Source organism: Pelophylax lessonae (genome assembly GCF_965119305.1).
Source record: "Pelophylax lessonae genome assembly, chromosome: 3".
In the NCBI taxonomy this organism is placed as follows: domain Eukaryota; kingdom Metazoa; phylum Chordata; class Amphibia; order Anura; family Ranidae; genus Pelophylax; species Pelophylax lessonae.
Genome location: NC_138770.1, coordinates 478,110,445 through 478,137,228, shown reverse-complemented (window position 1 = coordinate 478,137,228; position 26,784 = coordinate 478,110,445). Strand labels below are relative to the sequence as shown.

General features: G+C 45.7%; 1 protein-coding gene across 2 annotated transcripts in view; it reads left to right on the top strand.

Moving 5' to 3' along the window:
* Positions 1-26,784, top strand: part of NUP133 (nucleoporin 133) — an 899,557-nt gene that overhangs the window by 315,555 nt on the left and 557,218 nt on the right. For both annotated transcript variants that reach the window (XM_082249111.1, XM_082249110.1), the window contains exon 10: positions 8,193-8,350. In XM_082249111.1, the coding sequence (XP_082105237.1) occupies positions 8,193-8,350 (158 nt within the window). The remainder of the gene's footprint in view (positions 1-8,192; positions 8,351-26,784) is intronic.

Sequence of the window (26,784 nt, the reverse complement as noted above, 5' to 3'; positions counted from 1 at the left end):
GGCTCTGGCCATTTAGATGGCCGGATGCCGCGATCCCGGAAGACGGGCGACTGGACATGTCGCCCGTCATACAGGTAAGCGGGCGGCACGGCAGGGGCTCGTTCTAAGGTAAGTATTTCATAATGAGCTAGTATGCGATGCATATATTATGTGTTTGTCTTTAAGGGTAAAAAGGAAAAAAGAAAAAAAAAAGGGGTTTACAACCTCTTTAAAATGATGTGCCTCCCCAAGATTGTATACGTCTTTCTTACATTTCCCATCCCAGTTTCAAACGCTTCATTGCGACCCTTACCAAGACCCTTCACAAGTTTGTATGGCAGAAGCGGAGAGCCAGCTGCAGCTATGCCCATTCAGTCCGACACAGAAAGGTTGGAGGTCTGGGTCTTCCTGACATCCAGGATTACTACCTGACATCCTGGATTACTACCTGGCATCGCAACTATCGCCTCTACCTTCTTGGTTCTCAAGATCCCACTGCCTCCCATGGAAGATGGTGGAATCATCTCTAGCAAAGACGGAAGACCTATGCCTCCTGCTGTTGGCTGACATGTGGCGACCCTTGCATCTCTCATTGCTATCCCTCCCCACTCAGGCTACTATAAAAGCCTGGCAAATTTTCCTGACTTTCTCTGCCACCTCCCTTCCTCGAACAGTAGTACCTCTGCCCATGGATACTCTAGGACTCTTGCTACCCTACACCAAGCTAACTAAACTGACCTCAGCGGGTATACTCAGTCGACCAACTATATGCACAAGACTCTCTAAAGAGCTTCCAATCACTCCAAACATCTCCGTCTTTTATAATCTCATGCAATCTAAATTGGCCTTCTCCAAAACTGACCCCATGTTGAAATGGGAAAAAAGATTTCCAAATGACCTTCTCTAATGCCCAATGGTCAGTAGCCATTCGTAGCACATACAAAACTTCCCAATGTACCGCTCACTGGGAACAAACACAAAAGCTCCTCACCCGGTAGTACCTAACTCCCCTCTGATTATCCAAATTTTACCCTCAAAGTAGTCCTCTCTGCTGGCGTGACTGTGGTCAACCAGGAGACCTCATGCACATTTTTTGGTCGTGCAAAAGCCTGACAGGTTATTGGAGAAGGGTATTTGAGATCATCTCAGAGTCTACTGGCGTGATCACTACCCCCAATCCAGCTCTAGCGTTATTATTCTTGGGTATGGACGGTGTCCCTCCTGGTCTGAGGGTGGTGACGACTCATATACTCCTCGCAGCAAAAATGCTTATCGCTAGGCGATGGAAACAGTTGTCCCCTCCCTCGCACTTGGAGGTGATACAACAAATCAACCTTCAGTTCGCCCTTGAAAAAGCCTATGCATATTCTATTTCCAAGAGCTCCAGCTTCCATGCCAAATGTCAACCTTGGACGCAAAGCAGATTCTACTCCTCTTCCTCTAAGCCCCCATTTTAGGATCCCCCTCGGACTGGATCCCTCACTCCCACCCTCCCTTCTATCCCCTGTTTCTCACTGATGGGTTGTCTGTATTTCCTGATGATAAAATACTACATGACTACTTTTACTGTTTACTCTGTTTGATCCTCACTCGACTGTTATTTGAGTTATATACAGTTTTTTGTTACACGGTTGTATCTATATCTCCTGTACTTTTGTTATAAAATTGTACTTTATGTTTCATTTGCCTTGTTAATACTGCAAAAATTCAATAATTATTGAAATGGAAAATAAAAAACACATCAAAACTGTGCCAAAGTAGTGCAGGGACTACTTTGAAGTCGGTGTGACTTCAAGTCGCAAAGATATGAATGGTACTCATTGGAAATAATGACCGACTTGTCATGCAATTTTGCAGTCCCAAATCGCATTATAAGTCGCACAAGTGTGAAAAGGGGCCTAAGGGAATTTCTGTTGGACAAGTCTTAAGACTTAGGATAATCTGCAGTGAGGACAATACTTTTAAAAAAAGAGGCAGGTATGTTGTACAATAGATTCCTGGAGAGAGGCTATCCCAGATAGTCCCTGGACAGGGCACTGTCTATAGCCTCAAGAAAGAATAGGACAGATCTCCTCTACAAAAATACTGTAGGTAGATCAGGGGATTTGTGTAGTTAAGGTGTGAGGACAAAGACGTGGAAAATAGTAAAAATACAAATGTAAATAAAAACAAAAATAAGAATGCAAGTACAAATATACAACACATACTAACTCCAGCGAGAATATTTCTCCATCGCTAGTTCTTTCATACAGTTTAGAATTCAATCAGGGATATAGTCTACAGACCTCTACCAACTTTATGGGGTGATGGTTTTTGTACAGAAATCCTGGATGGAATGGGTCAGTGGTGGAAAGGGGAGCCAAAACTTTGGGCAACTCCTTGTCACCCAGTTTCTTCAACTCTGGTTCCCCTTCAAACAAATCCCCTACCTGGTTACATTGTAAGGGTAATTTCAAATGCGGATCTGTGAGTTGTTTGTGTTCACAGATACTAATGGGCAGCTCCTTTTGTTCACATACATGTCACAGGACATATGAGATTGATCTTTTTTTTTTTTTTTTTAACTGTAACACGAGTTATGTCATTTATCTGATCACATGTGGGGCTTGCTCTATTCAGTATGTGGGTAGAACCACACGCTAACTCAGGGAACATTTTTGTGAGCATTTAAGTGATACCAGGGGTAATAAATCCACCAATGTAGCCAGACACTTTAATCTTACACATGCAGGTGATCTATCACTAGTCAAGGTACAGGTTATTAAACAGGTAAACACAGAGGAGGTGATATTTTCAAAATGTTATGTAGGAGAGGTCTTCTGGATACTTAGATTGCAAACGGGTGTGTTGGGGTGCAGACATGTGCGGCGGCCGCTGCGGGGTTAAAAACCGTGGGTCCGCCATTTTAAGGTGGGCAGCTGCTTGGCTTCACTATGGGAACTTCTGCAGCTATGTATGTAGTGTATTTTGGCGCCTTCAGGCGCCATCTTGTGTGTGGCAATGTGTTCCTTCTGTACACATATTGGCAGCCATTTTCCCGGAGCCTCCCATTGCTTTCTATGGGCAACCATTTTCCCTTAGCCTGAATCCAGTTCAGCCTCATGCAGTGTGACATCACTTCCTTTTTCATGCAGAGGAGATCGGCAGGCAAGCGTGGTAACACTTGTGAGGGTCCGTCTTGCTGTTTTGTGGAGAATATCTCTGGCTATCAGTTTCATTCCTGCCTGTGGGGTCTATCAGTATAGTCCTTCATAGTGGTGTACTGCGGTATGATCGCTGTGCTCTTAAGGGCCAGTACCAAAAAAAAAACTTTTCTCATGGAGTCCCAGGACAGCAAATTTCCCCCAGCTTTGGTGGATGATTCAGGCTCCTCTGGATCTTCTGCACTGACTGCTGCACTTGCGACTTTAGCGTCCAAGGTGGATCTTTTGATTGCTGAATGGGATTCTAGAAAAAGGCCTAGGTATTTCTCACTCCTCTGATTCTGAGTCTGACATGGTTGCCGTAGATAGTGTGCCCCTTGAGGGGTCTCATTCTTCCCAGTCTGAAGGGGAGGTGGTGGATGAGGAGGGGGATGATTCCCCCCCTGGGACGGCCGAAGAACGCACAGCTATGGCTGCACTGATTACTGCTGTAAAAAATACACTAAATTTAGAGGATGAGCCCAATCCTCCGGGCAAGCGGTCCTCTTTTGGTACCCACAGATCCCGAAAGGTGGCGCAGGTGTTTACTTGCCCCGCTGAGTTTCACAAAATTATGAATGAACAATGGCGCAATTTGAAGCGCAATTTTGTGGTGCCAAAACGGTTTCAATTCCATTATCCCTTTGCGTCTACTACGGATTTGCGCTGGTCTGTTGCCCCTAAAGTGGATCATACTGTGTCCAGATTGAACAGGTCCACTCTGGTACCCACCGAGGATTCTCCGGTATTTAGGGACCCTACGTTTAGGAGGCTGGAATCCCTGGCCCGCCATGCCTATATGGTTGCGGGTTCCATTTTTCGGCGGCCCAGGATGTGACCGGTATTCTGTCTTGGGCCGAGACTCACGTCCCGGCGATTTCGGCAGTTCACATTCCGGGTGTGGAGAACTGGCAGGCCGATTATCTGAGCCGCCAGACCCTGGACCAGGGGGAATGGTCCCTGCACCCGGAGGTGTTTCAAATGCTGTGTGTGAAATGGGGATCCCGGGATGTGGATCTGTTCACGTCCCGGCTAAATAACAAGGTGGGAAGGTTCGTGGCAAGAACGCACAATCCTCTGGCAGACGCCTCGGATGCGCTGGTGGTGCCTTGGCACCGGTATCGTCTGATATATGGCTCCCCCCGATTCAGTTGTTTTCCAGGTTCCTTTGCAGGTTGGTCTTGGAACCAAAGTTGGTGATTCTGGTAGCCCCGGACTGGCCGCGCCGGGCCTGGTACGCGGACATCATTCAACTGGCCGTCGAGCCTCCATGGCGGCTACCGTTACGAGACAATCTACTGTCTCTGGGACCGATCTTCCATCCTGCTTTACAGTCACTGGCTTTAACGGCATGGCTGTTGAATGCCAGGTCCTGAGAGACAGGGGTCTCTCATCTGAGGTCATTCCCTACTTTGCTCAAGGCTAGGAAAACCTTGTCCAGTGAGATCTATTACCATACCTGGAAGGCTTATTTTGCTTGGTGGGAATCCACAGGCTTCCCTCCTCACTCCTACTCGGTGGCGAGGGTGTTGGCCTTCCTACAAACTGGTGCGGACCATTTGTCTGCACTGGCCGTCCTTTCCAGCGCCCCTTGGCGTCTAACTCTTTGATTCGCACCTTTATTCAAGGTGTGCGTCACTTGGCTCTTCCTCGGTGGGCGCTTCTACCTCCTTGGGACTTGAACTTGGTTCTGTCCGTTATGCAACGTCCTCCCTTTTGAAAACATCAGGGAAATTTATTTGCCTCTGCTGTCGAAAAAGGTTGCTTTTCTGGTGGCGATCACTTCTGCACGCAGAGTGTCGGAGTTGGCGGCCTTGTCTTGCCGCTCCCCTTATCTGGTGGTTCATAGGGATAAGGTGGTCTTGCGACCCAACCAGTCCTTCCTTCCAAAAGGGGTTTTCGATTTTCACCTTAATGAGGACATTGTCTTGCCTTCGCTTTGTGTGGATCCTAAACATCCTAAGGAGTTTGCCTTACATTCCTTGGATGTTGTCAGGGCGATCAAGGTATACCTGTCGTCCACTGAATCCTTTCGGAAGTTGGATTCTATTTTTGTCCTTCCTGAAGGACCTCGAAAGGGTATGGCTGTGTCTGCGGCGACCATTTCAAAATGGATGAGACAGACGATTGTACATGCCTATTTGATAAAGGAACGGGTACCGCCCTTCCCTGTCAAGGCGCATTCTACCAGAGCGGTGAGTGCGTCCTGGGCCTTCCGGCATCAGGCTTCGGTGGCCCAGGTGTGCAAGGCTGCGACTTGGTCGTCAGTGCACATCTTTTCAAAATTCGACAAACTTGATGTTCTGGCATGGGCAGATGCCTCCTTTGGCTGCAAAGTTCTGTGTGCGGGGGTGCCTTATGGGGACCCTAGTTTTGCGGGTCCCTTGCTGTTGGGGTTGTTTGCCCTTTTATTTGCTTTGCTGGGTTGTTGCTCCAGTTGAGCTTTTCTGTTGCCCAGAGGATACCTTTCTGTTCACGTAAGGTTCCTTTCTCTGACGTGGGTGCTGCGTTGCCTTTGTGACTATTACGTTTCCCACACCTCATGTCTACACTGCTTTGGGACATCCCATTGGTGAAGACTGAATGAGTGGGCAGCGACTGTCGGAGGACGTAAGAGAAAACTTAATTTTTGCAAATTCTTACCGTAAAATTCCTTTCTCTGAGTCCTCTGACAGTCGCCGCCCCCGGCCCTCTATTTGGGGTTCTTTGGACTTTAACTGCTTGCTACCAAACTGAGTTGGGATGGCTGATAGCAGGGGCTTATTGGACCAGTGGGACAGCCCCCATAGGTGTATCTATGTAAATTACTTTGTTTTTAACAAGTCTTATGCCTAGCTTGCTCCTATGGATAAGAGGTCAATACCCATTGGTGAAGACTGAATGAGTGGGCGGCGACTGTCAGAAGACTGAGAGAGGAATTTTACGGTAAGATTTTACAAAAATTCATTTTTTTTGTGAAGAATCAACAAGTGGGACACAATCCTAAAGTGGAATGAAATTTATTGGATATTTCAAACTTTTTTTCACAAATAAAAAACTGAAAAATTGGGCGTGCAAATATATTCAGCCCCCTTAAGTTAATACTTTGTAGCGCCACCTTTTGCTGTGATTACAGCTGTAAGTCGCTTGGGGTATGTCTCTATCAGTTTTGCACATTGAGAGACTGAAATTTTTGCCCATTCCTCCTTGCAAAACAGCTCGTGCTCAGTGAGGTTTGATGGAGATCGTTTGTGAACAGCAGTTTTCAGTTCTTTCCACGGATTCTCGATTGGATTCAGGTCTGGACTTTGACTTGGCCATTCTAACACCTGGATATGTTTATTTTTGAACCATTCCATTGTAGATTTTGCTGTTTTGGATCATTGTTTTGTTGGAAGACAAATCTCCGTCCCAGTCTCGGGTCTTTTGCAGACTCCATCAGGTTTTCTTCCAGAATGGTCCGGTTGTGTCAGGAGCTTGAGATGGACCTTTTACAGAGGTGCCCAATCAGGATCCAATTGAATGGCAACACTGTCAACCACCAGAGCAGCATGGGAAGGCAGCTGCGATGCTGGAGGCATCACACATTGTTCTGTGGGAGGAATAACACATCCGGCTCTTCCGCAGGTCATTCCCTGCATTGAGAGTTATCAGGCGCTTTACATTAGTCATCAGACACAGGATCATGGAGTGGTCCCTGCACTCAAATGTGTTCCATTGAATCTGCCTATGCCTCAGCATGAAGGTACTGATTTTCATGGCAAGAGTGAGGGTCACCCTGGTGGGTGCAGTGGATGTGCTGTTGGCACTGTGGTATCAGTATCACCTCATTTACATGGTTCTTCCATTCCAGCTTCTCCCTCACCTTCTGAGCATGATAGAGGCTGAAAATATTTAGGTAATTCTGTGGGCAATAGACTAAACTTGTCACCCATGGTACACCAATGTGGTGCCACTGGTTTTGAGTGCCCCATGGTGGTTGCCTTTATATTTTTTTCTTTTTTTGGGGAGGAGCCCCCCTCTCCCGCCTGCCTGCCCCGGGGTCCAGTTTACCACCTTGCTTGACCATCTTTGGCTTTGGCAGCTTGACTGTTGAAGCCAGGTTTTGCGAGATGGGGTTGTCGGGTTTGGTAATCCCCACATGTAAAGGCAAGTGTGCCTCTTAGAATATTGTCAGACTTGGAAGGCTTATATTGCCTGGTGTGAGGTTCTGGGGTTTCCTTCTTGGTGGCTTGGTTATGGCCTTTCACTTAAGCAGCAATGAACAAATGTTTGCCTTGAGTACCATTAAGAGCCACATGTTCTGCCCTTGCAATCTGTTTTCAACATCCTTTAGCCATGAGCTCTGTGATTCATACTTGTATCCAAGGGATTTGCCATGGTGACCCACTGGGGTTTTCTTGGTCTGGCATGGGAGCTCAATTTGGTTCTTCCAGTCCTTCAGTAGCTTCCCTTTTAGAGTATTCCCCTGCTTTCTCCTTCTTAAAACGTTGCCTTCTTGGTTGCTATCCCTTCTGCGAGGCAGATGCCGGAACAGGCGTCACTATCTTGTAAGTTTCCTTATTTGGTCTTGGAACGTGGATAAGATGCACCTCTGTGCATGCTCTTCCTTTTTCTGAGAGTAAAGTTGGATTTTCACCTGAGGGAGGACATTGTCCTACCTGCTTTGTGTCCATATCCATCACATCATATGAAGGTTGGGCTGCACTCATTGTACGTGGTCCGAGCAGTTCGTGTATAGCTGTCCCTCCGGAAGTCAGATCATATTTTTTTGCGCTCCTGGCCTGACAGCCTCTTCTATCACTATTTTCCATCCGTCCAACCCTGTCCTAGATTTTATACACGCTAGGACTTCCCATAGGCAGCACTTTGTACTTTTCTGCTTAGTGTCCTGCTCCTTTAGGTGATGTGATAAACCCATTGGTAAAAGCGGCGAAGAGCTGTGTCTATCAATGAATTAAGAGAAATAGATTTTAAGGTAACAAAATCACTTTTTTTTTTCTTAGAAAAATCTGATTTAATTTGATTTTTTTTTTTTTTTCTATTTTTCAGGAGATTACATAATAGGAGCGGGGACTTGTGCTGATCTGCCAATAGTTTTTACCAGAAAAAATGGTCTTCTTACTATCATTCCTCAAGAACATGCATTGGGGTTGCCAGAAGAAGTGGAAGATTCACAGTCGTCCTCACTGGCTGTTATCAGTAATCAGGTAAAAAGAAGCTATTTTGAGATGAACTAGTTATCTTTTAAAAGCCATTTTATAACACGTCTGTATAGAAAAAGGAATATGCAGGCTACATTCACACATCACCCTTAAAACCTACATGCTTTGTCTGTTTAAATATTAAAGTACAGAAAAATACCTGCTGATTTAACTACACTCTTCTCCTTATTCTACAGTGTCATTCAGGCCCGGTTCTCCTCTGCTGGACTACAGAACACTTCCTGCTCTCCTCACCTCTTGCATTAGGGTGTGTTCTGTAGTGCAGCAGGGACAATCTCATGCAGGGCTAATAACACTGGTTCAAATTTCTGTATAGAAAAGGCCAGTATGTCAGCTAACCTCAGGCTTTTAGGGAACTCACTGGATTTCTGATGATTAACAGGTATTACTTCCCAGTTGATTGTAGCCCACGAGTCTCACACCTATCCATGTATCTTGATTATTGTTGCTTATGGTTTCCTTTTTTGTGCTATTTCTCTGTTCGGTTTTGAAAAACCCAATAAAAGTATTTAAAAAAAAAAAAAAAAACAGGTAATACTTGAACAAACGTTTCAAGACACAGGCAGACTTAAGACTACCAGTTCCTTCAGGTGATTAGAAACGGGCAAAGGAGCTATGACGGGGCATTGTATTGCCTTATGGCCTAGCTGCAAAACAGTTTGGGCACTTGTTCTTGGAGCTGTGACAGGGTCCTGCACTAGATAAGCTATTCAAAGCCCTCTACCTTACATGCACACCTCACTTTGCCCAAGAATGACCAGTGGATCAACCGCACACCACATGAATGGCTATGCACAGCCCAAAAGACTTAATTCTTCCCAGGCTCTAACATGGAAGAAGCCCAAGATGGTACCGGAGCCTGCAGACGACACATCCTTCCACTGCCACCTGTAGACCTAAACAGCTTCTACTTTGTTGGATGACTCTTTCCTAGATGCTCAGTGGGGGAAGACCCCTCATAAAAATCCTGCTTTCTCTATTGTTCATTGACAGATGCAGTCTCTGTTCTTCATAACAATAGGGTTTTACTGCCCCCTACAGGAGTAGGACACTAGGTAGAGAAAAATTCTGACTACGCCTATGGGCATTCCCAGGAGGTATACTCCCTCTCTCTGCTGTAGGATGTCAGTTTTATTCTGCCTAGTCAGGAGTAAGGACCGACTTCCTTGCTGGGACCTCTGGTCCTGGCAAAAGTTTTTCTAGTTATTTTTTTTTATCCATATTTTTTTCCAGTGAGCTCTACAAGTAACTAAGCCAGATCTGGGTGACGGGCTGGATATATAGATCCAGTGGTCACCCCAGCCAGCCAGCGTGTGCAGACCCAGCGCTAGGTCAGCCGTGAGATACTAGGACTAGGACCTCCAAGGTAGTAGTTTCCGAAATACTACCTGTACCTCGAGCCACACCAGAGAGGCAGCGGGAGATTAGGGAAGTTAACGAGTGGCTGAGGAGCTGGTGTAGTAAGGAGGGTTTCGGGTTCCTGGAGAACTGGGCTGACTTCTCAGTCGGCCACCGGCTCTATGGTAGGGACGGATTGCACCTAAATGGGGTGGGTGCAGCCGTACTGGGTGAGAGGATGGCCAAAAAGTTAGAGGGGCTTTTAAACTAGGGAATGGGGGGGAGGGTACAGATGTAGAATTAGCCAGTGGAAAGCAAGTTTCAGAGGGCAGAAATGGGGGCATTAGCGGTAGGGTGTTCGGAGCTCCTATCCCCAGGGTGGGTACGGGGGAAAATTAAGAGAGCAGCCTAAAAACATCAAATGAGGATAAATGTAACCGATCAAAATTACGAGGCTTGTATACCAATGCCAGAAGCCTGGCCAACAAGATGGGAGAGCTGGAGCTGCTGATGTTTGAGGAGGACTTAGATTTTGTGGGGATAACTGAGACTTGGTTTGACAGCTCTCATGACTGGATGGCGACCATTCAGGGGTATTCCCTTTATCGCAGAGATAGAGAAGGTAAAAAAGGGGGAGGGGTATGTTTGTATATTAAGAACAGTATACAGGTAAATATGAGGGATGATATTAATAATGGAGCTATGGACGAGGCAGAATCACTATGGGTAGAGCTTCAAAGGAAAGGCACGGTGGGGAAGGTAATATTGGGCGTATGCTATAGGCCCCCCAACCAGAGGGGGAAGAGATTCTGGTCATCCTTGTGGCTCCTGACTGGCCTCGCCGAGCTTGGTACGCTGACCTGGTCAGGCTAGTCACAGACATTCCTTTGAGACTTCCTCTCAGGGAGGATCTACTGTTTCAAGGGCCAATCTTACATCCTTCTGTACAGTCGCTGGCTTTGATGGCTTGGCTGTTGAAAGACAGGTGCTGAAGGGCGGAGGATTGTCTGCTTCAGTGATTCCCACTCTGTTTACAGCGAGGAAAGCGACTTCTAGAAAGATCTATCATCGTATGTGGAAGTCGTATATTGCGTGGTGTGAGTCTCTTGGGGTTCCTCCTTGCTCTTACTCGGTGGCACAGGTCTTGGCTTTCCTTCAACGGGGAGTTGATCAAAAGTTGGCCTTGAGTACTATCAACGAACATGTTTCGGCCTTGGCAATTTTCTTCCAAAGGCCATTAGCCACCCATTCACTGATGCATAACTTTATCCAGGGGTTGAGACACTTGGCACCTTTGGTGCGACCTCCATTGCCACCTTGGGACCTTAATGTGGTGCTGCCGCTTCTCCAGGAACCTCCCTTTGAAAATATTTGGGTGATTCTCCTGCTTACCTTCCCCCAGAAGATGGTCTTCTTGCTGGCTATTACTTCTGCATGCAGGATGTCGGAACTGGTGGTGTTGTCCTGTCATTCTCCCTATCTGGTGATTCACAGGGATAAAGTGGGGTTCGGTCTTCCAAAGGTGGTTTCCAGTTTCCACTTACATTAGGACATTGTGCTGCCCTCCTTGTGTCCTAAGCCTAAACATCTTAAGGAATTTGCACTGTATACTTTGCATGTGGTTCGGCATGCATGTGGTTCGGGCAATCAGGGTTTACTTGGCAACTACTGAGTCTTTTCGAAAGTCAGATTCGCTCTTTGTACTCATAGATGTACCAAAGAAATGGCTGCCTGTGTCTGCTGCGACTATTTACAGATGCATCAGATGGTTGTGCATGCTTATTCGATTAAGGGTCAGGTTCCTCCTTTCCCTGTTAAGGTGCATTCTACTCGGGCGCTTAGTGCTTCCTGGTCCTTTCGCCATCAGGCATCTGTGGTTCAGGTTTGCAAGGTGGCTACCTGGTCATCTGTTCATACCTTTACAAAGTTTTATAAGGTGCTGGCATCTGTAGATGCCTTCTTTTGGCCACAAAGTTTTGCAGGCTGCCGTTCTAGGGTGTTTGTCTCCCTTGAGGGTGTTTAATGTTTTTTTGTTGTTTTTTTTTTTTTTTTTTTTCAGATGGGTCTCATCCTGTTGTTCTGATGAGTCCTAGGTTGCCTGGTTGGCTATGGTTCAGCCTTGGGGAATTATTTTCTGCTGTTCCCACCCCTCATGTCTTGTGGCACTGCTTTGGGACGCCCCTACTGTTATGAAGAACAGAAACTGCATATGTCAATGAATGATAGAGATAATTGGATTTTTGTCTTACTGTAAAATCCTTTTCTCTGAAGTTCATTGACGGACACATTACCTGCCCCTCTATTTTGAGTTGGGTTGGTATTGTTTTCTCTGAAACGGCTTTGTTAAAACTGACATCCTATAGCAGAGAGAGGGAGTATACCTCCTGGGACTGCCCATAGGTGTAGTCAGAACTTCTTTTTCTGCCTAGTGTCCTACTCCTGTAGGGGGCAGTATAACCCTACTGGCCGCTATCAAAGAAACCTGTGCTTCCATAACACCTCAGCAGTGCCACAGGCTGATCGCCTCCATGCCACGCCGCATTGATGCAGGCATTCATGCAAAAGGTGCCCTGACTAAGTATTGAGTGCTTACGCTACTGTACATACATACTTCAAAATAAGCCAACCTTCTGTATAAAAAACTTTTCTCTTTCGTTCATTGACGGACACAGCTCTTGATTCTTCTTAACCATTGGGTTATGCTGCCTCCTATAAATGTAGGACACTAGGCAGGAAAGAAACTTGACTATGCCTATGGGGCAGTTCCAGGGGGTATACTCTCAATTCCTGCTATAGATACTCTGTTGTTTTCTGCCGAATCAGGAGTAAGGAACTAGTTCCTTGCTAGGATCTCTGGTCCTGGCATTTTTTTTTCCATTTAAAATAGTTTTATCTCTTGCGTCCTCTGACAGTCGCAGCCTTTCCATATGTTCTTTCACTATTGGGTAATGGCACCCTCTGCAGGAGCAGGCTAGGTAGTGAAAACTTGACAAAAAAAATGATTAAACAAAGACACACCTTTTAAGGCCTGTCCCTCTCGACATTACCCTTAGCCACACAGTGCTGCTATTCAGTTTTTTGCTGCCTAGCTTAGGAGTAGGACTAGGTTTCCCAGCTGGGACTGTCTCAGTTTTTATTTTTCTTTGAAAAATGTTTTAATTTTATTTTCTTCACTCACTATCGCTAGTTAGTCAGGGGGATCCTCCTGGAGAACTACAAACGACAGCCGGGCTGGGCCTCGCACTGGATAATCTAGAGCTTTATGGTGTCCAAACCTGGCCAGCGAGCGTGTGCGCAGGTTATGGTCTGTCCAGGCCTCACCCGACGGATGGGGGGAAGCCTGCTGAGAGCTTTCTTCACCGGGACTCATCAACCCTGGAACTCTCTGTGTTGCAGCGTCCCCCTTTGGCTGACGGCACCCCCACTCAGTGTGGGAGGTGGTCCCTATTGGAGCGGAGCCCGCTGTCCGTGATATGGTGAGTGATGCTACCCCCCTTGTCCCTGGGACAGTCATCTTAGTGTTATGTGGGCCCACTCCATGGGGATGTCAGGGGGCACTCTGCAGTAAACGCTGCATAAGGGGGATGTGGGGGCACCAATTTTGGTGAGAGCAGCCTGGCTGACTCCGTGGGGGCAGCAGCCATTTTTTGCTGTATTTGGTGCTGGCACCATCTTGGATGTGGGCAGCCGCCTAGTATCTATGGCGGCCATTTTCCTGGTGATTTTCCCTATTGACTTCTATGGCATCCATTTCTTTGGTGGCTCAGGCGCTGTATCGGCCTCTAGTGAATGATGCCACTTCCTCCATCCATCTTCAGTTTGCTGCAGGGGTGAGTGGTTTTGTTTTTTTTATAGCTCTGTCACTTTAGGGAGTTTTTTTTTCTTTCTTTTTGGGCATTTTATCCTTAATTCTATTGCTCTTTCAGGTCATCTAGCAATATTAAAGGGGGATTTCAAAGGCAGTGCAGGATCGCGGTGCGGACCGCAATCTCACCGATTTTAAGGGCCAATGTCCCTTTTTTTTTTTTTTTCTTCCAGTGCTGCCAAAATGGAGTCCTGGGTTAACTATTTCCCGCTGATCTTTTTTTTGCGCTTCTGGGACGTGCGGAGCACCCTTCCTCAGCTTCTTTACCTGCAGCAAATGCTACTTTTGGTGTCACATATGATATGATATGTCACTGTGTGCTGTTCAGAACTGGCTGATGCCCTCTCAGTTGCGGTTTTCAGAGCCTGACATGATTGCCATGGACAACGCCCCCCCCCTGAGGGGTTCCAGTAGGCACACTCAGAAGGGGAGATGGAGGAATTCTTCCAGGTTGAATACATCCACGGTGGTGCCCGTGGAGGACTCCCCGGTGTTTGAAGACCTGTTGGATAGGAGAAACTGAGGAGTCTTTCCCGCTACATTTATTTGGTGGGCCCCTTCCTCAAGTCTGTGTTCGCTTCCGTGCTGGTTTTCAGACGGTAATGGAACAATGTGCTTAAACACAGCTTGGTGGCGGAGTCGGCCCCTCCGACTCTTATTGACTTGGTGGACCAAATGGCCCAAGCCATGGTGTGACGCGGCCCTGGACGAGGCAACTCTGATCGCAAGATTGTCCACGGTAGGGGTCGCACTCCGCCGCATGGTTTGGTTGAAGAGTGACCATGCCTCCAATAAGACTGTGTCTGATATCCCTTACTTGGGGGAACGACTTCTTGGGGACCCTTTGCATGAGATTGTCAAGGGGGACGTCTGTCAAGGCTCATCGGGGGGCCTTTTTGTGCCTTTGGGGCGCAGGCCAAAGGTAAAGGATCAAATTTCAATCTTGCCCTGCAGACAGGTTCTTTCCTTCAAATCTCCATCTGTCTCCTGATCGTTTTATGCGATTTCAAGGGGGCTGTGCAAGCTCTTTTTGCTCAAGGAGGAGTTCTACCGGTTCCTCAGTGGGACAGGTTCTTGCGGGCTCTATTCTGACCTTTTCACGGTGCCCAGAAATCATGGGCAAGTGTGTCTGATTCTGGACCTCAAGTCTCTGAACCGCTTTGTGCGAGTGCAGATGTTCCGGATGGAATCCATCTGGTCGGTGGTAGCGTCTTTTGAGTTAGGGGGATTTTTTTCTGGTCTCCATTGACTTGAAGGATGCGTATCTGCACATCCCTATTTACATGGGTCTTCAGCGGCATCTCTGCTTCGCAGTGGCGGAAGCCCACTTTCAAATTGTGGCATTACCCTTTGGTCTAGCCTGGCCTCCCAGGGTCTTCACCCTGGTTTTGCCCCTGGCGCTGGCTCTGCCGCGCAAGAGGGGGGTTGCTGTCCTCTGTTATCTGGGTGACCTCTTTTTGAGGGCAAGCTCGTGGGCCACTCTGAGTGCTTTGACAGTCACCGTCCAGGCGCTACAGGAGTTCGGGTGGACCATCACTTTCCAGACGTCGACTCTGACCCCATCAGTCTGCCTGAGTTACCTGGGCATGTTCTTGGACTCCACTCCCGCAAACGAGTTTTCTCCCGGAGGACACACTTCAGACTATACAGGGCGAAATCGGGTCCCTCGGGGACAACAATCTCTCCTCCCTATGGACCTGCATGAGGCCCCTGGGGCTGATGGTTTCAGCTTTTGAGGCGATCCCATTTGTACAGTTTCACTCAAGGACTCTGCAAGCAGAGATTCTTGCCAGTTGGCACAAGGATCCATAGTCCCTGGATGGGATATTTTTGAGCCGTCTCACGAGGTCGGTGCATTCGTAGTGGCTTCTGTCACCTGCTCTGAGCCAGGGCAAGTCTTTTTCTGCCCCTATTGTGGACGGTGATCACCATGGATACCAGCCTGATTGGCTGGTGTGGTGTACTGGACACTGTGTGCCCAGGGAACGTGGTCAGCGGAGCAATCCTCCTTACCAACAAGTGACCGGGAGCCCAGGGCGATCAAATGGTGACTGCTCCATTGGTCGACTCAAGGTCGCCCGGTTCGTGTTCAATCGGACAATGCCACGGCTGTGGCTTACATCATTCCCCAAGGGGCACCAAGAGTGTCGGGCGGCCAAGGAAGTGGCCAAGATCCTGTCTTGGGCCGAGGCAAGCGTTCCTGCTTTCTCTGCTGTTCACATTCCTGGTGTGGAGTACTTGCAGGCAAACTATCTGAGTCGTCAGTCCTTGGATCAGGGGGAATGGTCCCTGCATCCGGAGGTGTTTTGCCTCCTGTGTGCCCGATGGGGGACTCCAGACGTGGATCTGTTTGTGTCCCGTCTCAACAAAAAGGTGGGAAGGTTCATGGTCAGGCCCTGTGATCCTCTGGCGGACACCACTGACGCGTTATTGGTGCTCTGGCACCGGTGTGTCTGCTGAGTTATGCCTTCCCTCCGATTCAACTGTTGTCCAGGTTCCTCTGCAGGTGGGGGGTTGTTTTGGTGCCTCAAACCAATAGGGGTGGGACTTTATGGGCAAGTGAACATATATACAGAAATCTATATAAAAATAGATTTATTGAAAATGATTATAACATAAACTAAAACACATATAGTTGTTTTAACGGAACAGGGCACCCCCGTTGACAGATGCTCCTAGCGCTTCCCGAGGGCTCAAAGCACTCCCCACCAGACACCATAACCACTTCAGTCCCCACAAACCGCCGCAGCTTGGTTAGGGTCTCGCCATCTCCTACCCACCCTGGACCTACGACAAGGCTCCAGGTTCCTGTGGGTGAACCTCTTTCCCCAGAGAGTGCAGCAGAACAAGCTTTTTACACAAGCTCTTACACAAGCTCTTACAAGAGCTTACTGATTCTCTAAGGGAGTATGGAAGACCATAGCAATCCCTTGTAGCATATTCCCCCAATAAGAGACAGGACTCTAGATTGAGGGTGAAGTAACTCTAGAACAACTTTATTGAACAAGACTTGTATACAGTTTTCACCCACAAGGTTACCACCCAGGTGGGCCTTGTTGAAGACTGGACGTAACATTCACAATCCAATAGGAACAGAGTTTTACACTCTCATACAGTGTACACAAAAATATACAATGTGGGACAATCCCCCCTCCCCCTTAGCATCCAATCCACATACATATACAGTACATCCCATAAGTTTCTCTTAAGGCAGACAGACAGAACAATGTTAGGTCATTAACACTTAACAATGAGACAGGGCAATCCACATTCCTTCCCAATAGACAAACAAAAGGAAAACCTGTCTGACATTGAAAGATATGTAATATACACAGCATTTAGGAATTACAGTTTTCATGGCAAATGGGAATAAATCTTCATATTCCTATATGGAGATATTGCTGGCAAATATGACCATCCCATCTGAAGCAATTCAAACCATTACTTATCTGTCTTTAACTTCCAGTGACGGTGAATACTGTCACAGTTGTGTATTGGTAAGTGCTGGGTTATAGACCTAAGGTGAGTAAGTGAAGAAAAGGTTTAGGAAAATTCAGTGACAAGTGTAATATGGTGACTTTTAGGGATGTTCATCTCTGTTTTTCCATGCTTTGAGGCTTGGAATGGTTATCACAGAGATTCCCCGTGCATATCCAAAACGTTTCAGCTATATTGTAGCCTTTATCAAGGATTTACATCACAGAGTCTGCAAAAGTAGCAAATTATTAATTATTTGTTGTTACTACGGTCAATAAAATGCTGTTGGTGCTAAATAATAATAATGTGTATATGCATACATATATTTTGCCTGTTCCATGTGTGATTCCTTAGTCCCTTTATCACCTGTGAGTATGTCCTGTAATGGTATATGTTTGAAATATATATAAATATATATATATATATATATATATATATATATATATATATAATATCTCCTTGTATGATGGCGTGATCAAAAAAAAAATATATATATATATATATATATATATATATATATATATATATATATATATATACACAAAGAAGAAGATTTTGTAGGAACTCACAGGCTTGTGCTGCCATAAGCAGCCAAGGTTGGTGCTCAGGAAAAAAGGAGCTTCTGGGTTCCCTTCTTGTCCAAGGTACTATAATGGGAGTATGGTGAAAGATGATAAAAAATCAAAAAGCCAAATACACCAAGGTTCTGTGTGGTATTTTGCATTTAATAAGTTTAAGAAAGTGTACTTTGTATACTGAGTGGATGGTAATCCACTGTTTAGAACTTGTTTGGTTTGCTTTAAGGATTTTTCAAAGTGGTTCCAGGCAGTGCTTCCTCTGTCTCTCCTCCTCCCTCTCTGGTTCCCCAGCCTTTTATGTCCCTCTGTGCATGCGCCGTAGGCCGCACGTAGCTAGACGTGACGTCAGCCGCGCAGCTTTTCCTTACTGCACACGCGCCGTAAAGTTGTGTGCACAACAGGAGGCCGCTAAGACGTTCTTGCGGCCGCCGACACAGATGAATGGAGCCAGGATCCCTGGATGGGATCTAGTAGGGATGTAGGTGGTGGTCTCCCTGTCGGTTCTTAGAAGTCCCTGTTCAAGACAGGGGCTTACCCTGCCGGGTGCGATCTCGGGACTAATTTGTCAGAACACGGCATGGCAAAGACATAATGTGATTGTAGACCATAATAAAGAGTATATACATCAAAGTTCAAATAATATAATAATATTTAACAATAAATATATATATATATATATATATATATATATATATATATATATATATATATATATATATATATATAGTTTTTAACAGCAGAATAAATAAATTCAAAGAAAGAAAAAAAAGGAAAAATACATCATGATGACAAGATATGGGAGATCTAGTCTCCTTTGAGTGGGATAAGCTGAGATTTAAAAAGAAATGGGGATTTTTTTGGGGGGTCCCCTTTAGATAGTGAATCTTTTGGATGTTATTTTTTATCTATGTAAGAGAATGGAGATAGCTTCTAATTCTTTTGAGAAAACAAGGGTTTTTGTGATTGAAGGATGTTTTAACCTTTTCAAGGTTCCCATTGGAGACGGGCCTTGAGGGGAAACTGGAGAAAGCTGACTATATAGTCAAACATAAATTTAGATTAGGGGGGAAGAAAAACAAGTTTAATTGGAAAGACAGGTATCATTTTCAAGATTTTTTATGAATGGATACCATTTGTCATTTTTAGTTTTTTGGTTAATATGTGGGTACTCAATCCGTTTTGCCGGATGAAAAAACCCTCTAAAAATGGACAGAAACTTTCCGTTTCATTGAGTCCAGGGGAGATGGTCGGTTTTAAACGTCTTATCCATCGAATCTCCATTTGTAGGAGTCTCTTGTTCCAGTCCCCTCCCCTATGTGGTATATGTATCCTTTCTAGTGCCATAAACGTAACTTTTGGCATCTTGTAGCTGTGGTTATAGGCTACATGTCTTCCTAAGGGTAGGTGAAAGTTGAAATATCTGCATACTATGAACATGTTTTTAATTATTTTTCCCAGTTCGTGTTTGGTTTTGCCCACGTAGAAGGCTCCAAAGTCACATCTCATCAGGTACACTATCCCTCTAGTTCTACAGTTTACAAAGTGTCTTGGTTGGAAGTTTTCTCCGCTTGGAAGTATTGTATTTGTGCATTTCCGAATGATGTTACATTGTGCACAGCTACCGCACGGGAATGTGCCCTTATCTTTACAAGGATCTTTTTGTGTTCCTTCCTTGTATTCGCTGTGTACTAAGTCTTGTTTAATTGAACCTGCTTTTCGATATGTCACAGGTGGTTGATCCGGTATAAGGTGTTTTACTTACATCTCGGTCATGAAGCACACCCATAAACTCGCAGCCTTTGCAGATGACGTCCTATTTTTTTCTGAACCTCTTGTCACTATCCCTAATCTACTCAAGGATCTTGCCCTTTTTCAATCCATGATGAACCTGAAAATTCACTATACAAAATCAGAGGCTCTTCATGTCTCCCTCTGACGATCTACTCAGACAATTTCAAACAAACTTTCAGTTTAAATGGAACTGGACTGCACTAACCTACCTTGACATACAACTCCCCGCAAAATTCACAGAACTCCTATAAAGAAAACTACCTACCACTTTTGCAAACTATTCGTAAAAACCTTAGCTCCTGATCCAGGGGATTATTCTCTTGCTTTGGCAGTAATAATAAAAAATTACCGTAGTGCCCAAACTATTATATATCATGCACACAGTCCCGATAAAACTTACGCAAATCTTCTTCTCAACCTACCGAAGAGATTGCACCACATTTATCGGGGATAAATCTAACCCCAGGTTAAACTAAAACCAAAAGGAGGAATCGGCCTCCCTGACCTCAAAAAATACTACATAGCCTGCCAGATGACTAGAATGACTGACTGGATCCTACACTCCAAAATGAAACTGTGGACGCAATTGGAACAAGATTTAGTAACAACACCATTACACCAAGCACCTTGGCTAGACAGGGAACACCTTCCGCCCAGCTGCAAATCGCACCCCTTAATCTATAACACGGTACTAACCTTTCATTAAGTTTATAACAAATACAAGATGTCCTCCGCCCTGGGCCCTATGACGCCACTCAAACTTAACCCGTATTTCCCTCCAGGCATGTCACATTCATTTATATCAAACTGCTGGCTGCACCAGGTGATCCGTACAGGCCAATTCTTTGAAAATGGCCGAATGCTTACTCTGCCATAAATGCCACAACCATGAACCATACCTTCCCTTTCTGGGCATATGCACAAATCAGACACTTTCTTAATATGTCTCTAGACACATCCATCTGGACTCATCAACACCATTTGAAGGCTTATGTCTAAAAACTGAACCACAACAACATGTTATATTAAAAGTCTAATCTCTTCGGTTTCCAAACACCAACCTCAAGTCCAACACGCTTTGTCTTAAATGGGAACAAGACATAGGAATAGATATTTCCGAACAACATTGGCAACACATACTTGCATATACACACAAAGTTACTGTTAATATATCCACCCAAGAAAATGGATACAAAATCTTTTCCAGGTGGTACAGGACCCCACTTAAACTACACAAATTAATTTTTTTCACTTTTGCCAGTATGTTGGCGCTGCCACATAGACCTAGGCTCTTTCCTACATATGGTGATCCTGCCCTCTTATACAACCGTTCTGGAAAGAAGTACACAGACTAACCCAGCATATCTTTGCCACCCCTATGGAGCTCACCCCACTGCAATTCCTACTGCACCACTCAAAAAACCCTGTGTCCAAATACCACAGTTATCTGGCTATGCACCGCATAAATGCGGCAAGACTTTGCATCCCAACTCATTGGAAATCGACAAACCCTCCAACCTTTGCAGAATGGTTCAAGCGCGTACAAAAAACTGCAGATATGGAGGAACTTCTCCACCAATCTAAAGAAACCCCCTTAAAATTTTGGAACACCTGTACGAATTGGCAACAATTTACATCCACAAATGAATTCTTAACTTGAACTTGGTTCATCAATAAAAACTTTTGAAAAAAAAAAAAGGAAGCAAAAGTAAAATACAATTATCACTAATTGTATCAACATGACAGGCAAGTATTAGTGTAACAACAATATTTTAACAGAATAGAACATATGCATTTATCAAAATAAAGTAGTTCACAAACAGATTGAAGAATGAGTATTGCATCAACACATATTATTGCATATTAGAACTGATTTAGTTGACATGGACTATGAAAAAACAAAAATCTATAATATTTGTTACAATAATTACTAGATCATGACAGTCCTGACTAGGAGATGTATCACATCTCAATTTAAGTGGCTCCTAATTAATAGGGCAATGTTTTATCTAGGTAAATGGGGAGTTTATGCACTATAAAAATTAGACTAATGTAAAATTAGTGAAATAATTGTGAAAGCAGCACACATGAACCTATAGAAAAATCCCAACAAATAGTAAACAAATGTGTTGTGTAGCACTATCAAAGAAATATAGGTTGATATACTTGAAAAAATATACCGTAATACAATATAAATATTTGTGGCAGAGAAATTGAATAGCAATTAAGGTACTCAACCAAATGCTTATATATGAACACACTGTGAAATCACCACAACCATAGATATGGCAAAATAAATGTTGGTAGAAAAAACAGACAAACAATATCAAGTCCAAGGTCCATACACCAATAGATCGATCTTGAATAGACAGTGAAAAATAAAGTGTTGAAGCAAGGAACCAAAAGTCCGACAGATCTTATTCTGTGTTATTGAAAACGAGGGAGAGGAAGGGGAAACACCCATGAAGGATCACCAAATGTCAATATAGCAGCTTACCAGAAGGAGTTGGTCACCCAATCTAATGGATAGACCACTGCAGGCTTAATAGAAAATATACGGAGGTTCACCAGGTGTCGCTCCGTGCATGGCAAGTGGTTTGGGTCTGGTATTCAAAAGGCATGTATGTGGAAGAATGTTGATAGGGACATAGCGTAACTCCATAAAAACAATATATTAAAAGCAAAACGATATACACTTACATATGAACGCCATTCAAAAGCATATATCCATATAGCAAGGCTGGAGATCTGAGTGTTGTGGCGTCCCCGCGAACACTTGCAAAAGCCGGCTCTGGGGTGTGGTTGCGTCACCTGTCGATGTTTTATCTAGGGAAGAGTAGTTATCTAAGCGTGTGTGGAAGCTGTCAGATATTAGAAGGGCATGGACAGCTTAATTATGTTGGGTAGGGTGGAAAGGATCTGTATCCAGCACAATTCCCGTGGAGAAGAGGGTAGGTGCAGGGAAGGAGAGTAGGGAAAGAAAGAAAAAAAAAAAAAGGGGGAGAGGGTAAAAACTTCTTCCTGAATGATCAGTTTGTGCAGGAAGCTACAGACGATATAGTGGATATAAAGAAAGGTCTCAAGTGTCTATCTTTGATTATGGGTCATATATTTTATATATTCTTCTGATGATCAAAAATTAATCCAATCATACCAAGCATTAATGCATTTATCTGGATTATCCTGCTGTAGAAATGAATTCCTCCATCTCTGCAATCCTGTCTATCTGTTTAAACCAATCAGAAATGAATGGGATGTTGGGAGTTCCCCACAATCTGGGTATGCAGAGCTTGGCAGCATTTATCATAATCATTGGTAATGATTTGTGGTATATCGGCTAGGAGGGTTGTTGGTGATGGAGCAAAAAAATGTGCAGGGGGGGGGGGGGGCGTGGCGACCGCCTATGAACATGGCCGCATAATCCCTGAGCTCCGCTCCACTAGGGACTACATCAACATATATCCCGCCTCCTGCTCCCGCTAGCTGCATCAGTACCTGCCGCCAGACACCCTCCGCGGCCCTGGCTATGAGGAGACGCCGTCTCAATCCGCCGTAAATACTGAAGCTTTCCACCTTCTTTTCTCCCATGCAGCGTGGGTGCAGCCAAGATGACGCCGCGTCTGGACGGACCGTATCCAGAGCAGCCCATGCAACACTCTCAGGCAAGTCCTATGCCTTCCTCTTCCTCCCCCACATCAGAGCCATCCTCTCCTGCATCAAGGAGCCCGGCCAAATCTAGGCCGGGGTTCGACCCTCCCCTCCATGAGGCCTACTCATCCCCCATGGACACTGTTGCGGCCCCCTCACCTGATCCCTTTTTGAACTTTTCCCCCTCTGATCAACCTCTCTCTGTGGCCCTTATGCTAGATATGCTGCGGACCCTGAGATGGTCCATACAGCTGAATATGCAATCCTGCATCAGGGAATGCAAGGCGGACATCTCACCTTGGTAAAAGGGTTAACCAAGTTGAAAACCAAATGGGGGATTTCATCTCTTCCTTTAATTCCTTAGTGGACTCCCACTCCTCTCAGCACTAAATCATTTCCTCCATGCAAGCAAAAATTGCAGACCTAGAGGATAGGTACCGCAGCAATAACCTGAAAATCCGGGGAGTCACATTTCAACATCCATGCATCCCCGATCTGCTCTCATCCAGCTTCCCCTCACATATTCCGTGCCTCTGCCGAAGAGAAGAAGAGGGGTGTTCTCATAGCTATAAGAGATACTGTTACGTTCTCCCTTACGTACTCCATCATTGATCCAAATGGTCGGTATATCATCTTAAAATGTATTAACTTGCCTCTTACCTTGATATCTGCCTATGCACCTAACCTACTCCAAAAGAAATTTCTCCGAACTTTGTTGAAAAAGGTTTCCCTCTCCAAATATGGCAATTTAATAGTGTGTGAGTGTGTGTAATCTTAATGCGCCTGTTAACTCAGACTTTGACACCTCCTCTTCTCACAGCAGGAGACCCTCTGCCCTGGCAGACCTGCTTGAGTCCGAGGATCTGTATGATGCCTGGCGCTGCCTGAACTCAACAGATAGGTCATGTACCTATTACTCTCCATATCATAACTCCTACTCCCGCTTAGATTACTTTTTAGTGGATACATTTTTACTCCAAAGAGTCTCTGAAGCCTCTATTCACAGTATTGTTTGGTCTGATCATGCCCCTATCTTCCTCCTAATTGAGGATGGCAATTCCCTTTCCCCGGCGAGGGTGTGGAGATGTAATATATCCCTTTTCCAGAATCCTACTACCCAAAACACGGTCTCCCAACATTTACAACAATTATTTTCCCTCAATTCACCTTCTGACACCAACCCCTTCAATAATTGGTGCGTCCACAAGGCCTTTGTGAGGGGTATACTCAAGTTGAACTCCCAACTCCGTAAGTCCTTCCGCTCCAAGCTGGATGCCCTCCTTGAAGATATCCGTGCCCTTGACGTCAAAAATCAATCTTCCCCCTCCCCTGCTCTGGCTGATAAAATAGCTAACCTTTGTCATTCCCTTAGGGAACTCTTAACTTCCCAACACGACCACTACATGCGCACACTGAAACTCAACTACTATGCTAACAACAACAAGACTGGCAAGCTTTTAGTGAACCACCTCAAAGCCCGCAGATCCAAGACTAAGATCCCTTCGCTTACCCACCCCCATACCCAGACTATTCTCTCTAACCCATAGGCGATACCTGATGCATTTGCAGATTACTATTCCTCCCTTTACAATCTAGGATCTTGCACTTAAACACCTCAACCCTCTGATGCCAATATAGCTGATTTTCTGTCCAAACTGCACCTTCCTTCCCTGTCTTCCACCCAACTAGAATCCTTGAACCAACACTTCACTGCTGAGATCTCGACTGTGGTTCGCTCCTTGCCCCTTGGCAAGTCTCCGGGCCCTGACGGTCTCTCCTCTGAGTACTTTGAATCCTTCCTCCCCATTCTGTCCCCACACCTCCTCTCAGTATTCCAGTCTGCAGCAGCCAGCGGCTCCATCCCCAAGGAAATGCTGATGGGCCATGTTGTCACCATCCCCAAACCTGGGAAGTCCCCGGACACCCCCTCTAACTTTCGCCCCATATCCCTCAACGTCGACGTAAAAATATACGCCAAACTCCTGGCCTTCAGACTTCAGCATATCCTCCCCTCCTTGATTGCCCCAGACCAGTCTGGCTTTATGCAAGTCAGACAACCGTCGGACGCTACTCGTATGCTAAATCTCATCCACCACGCCAGGGCCAGTCGGACGTCTTCTCTCCTATCTATAGATGCGGAGAAGGCGTTTAACAGGGTCCACGGGGGGTATCTCAGGGCAACATTGCACAAATTTGGGTTCCAGGGTCCAATACTGGCATCCATTCTGGCACTTTACTCCCGCCCCTCGGCTAAAGTTTTGACTGGCATGCTCTCCAAAATATTTCCCATCACAAACGGTTCCCGTCAAGGGTGCCCCCTCTAGCCCTCTATATTCAATTTGGCCATAGAACCACTCGCTGAGGCTGTACGATCGCATCCACACATTACTGGTTTCAAAATGAACTAAAAATCCCATATCAACCTCTTCGCATACAATATAATACTTTCCCTATTGAACCCTACCGTATCCCTTCCCTTCGCCCACGACCTCCTACAACAGTTCAGTTCTATCTCCTTCTACAAGGTGAACTTCACCAAGTCGATCAACCTTGACCTGGGGGTTGGGGCCCAAGCTAAAATGCACCTTACCTCCTCACTTGCATACACCTGGACGGATCAAAGCATACCCTACTTGGGGATATCCCTTGCTCCATCTGTCTCCAAAATGTCATCCTTAAATCTGGACAGCCACTTAACTCAGCTCAACAAAGATGTGGCATCCCTGGCCAAACATGAGATCTCGTGGGTGGGTAGGGTTGCCATTTTTAAAATGCTCCTGCTGCCCAAAATCTTCTACCTCTTCAGGACCCCTCCAATCCCCCTTCCCCCCCCCCAACTCAACAAATTGTCCACATGCATGAGACACTTCCTGTGGCAGGGAAAGAGGGCCAGATGTGCCGTGAGATGCCTCACTCTCCATAGAAGAGCGGGAGGTCTAGGTCTGCCGGACATTGGGGATTACTACACGGCTTCCATTCTCGCCCAAATGCCATGTTGGTTTGCAGACCCGAATCACTCTTGCTGGGCCTCACTGGAGGCCGCTTGCTCATCTACCCCTGATCTTTCCCTCCTGCTCTTGGCGGACTCATGGATCCCAATTAATCTCTCTAACCTCCACCCCCCCCCCTCGACTCGAAAGCTTCCATCCTTGCCTGGAGATCACTGCTCTCCCACTCCCAACACCACAAAGATTAGACTTCCTCTCCTAATTCTAGAAATCTTGATCCCCCACCTGTTCCTCAATCATCTCAAGACAGCTGACAATCTCTGGATTGACCAACTCTATAATGGTACACGCCTGATAACCTATAACTTACTCTCCGTTAAACATAATCTTCCTGACAAGGCCAGGTTCTCTTACTCCCGCATTTCGTCCTTTTTACTCAGGCACCCACCACCGACTATCAACATGGACTTCCAAGCTTGGAACCACCTATCCAATCCCAAAACCCACACAAAAGGCATATCCCTCATCTACTCATTACTCCATCAAAAGACTCAACTGCACAAAACTCCCACTATGTCCAATTGGGAGGCTGATCTTGGTAAAAAAATTTCCCTTACCCAGTGGGCTCTAGCATTCAAATGTGCCTACTCTTCTTCCCTCTGCATAAACCACTGGGAGACATTCCAGAAGCTGCTAATGAGATGGTATAGGACCCCCAACTCTCTGTGCTTTGTTGGAGAGGGTGTGGACAAAAGGGGACCATACTCCACATCT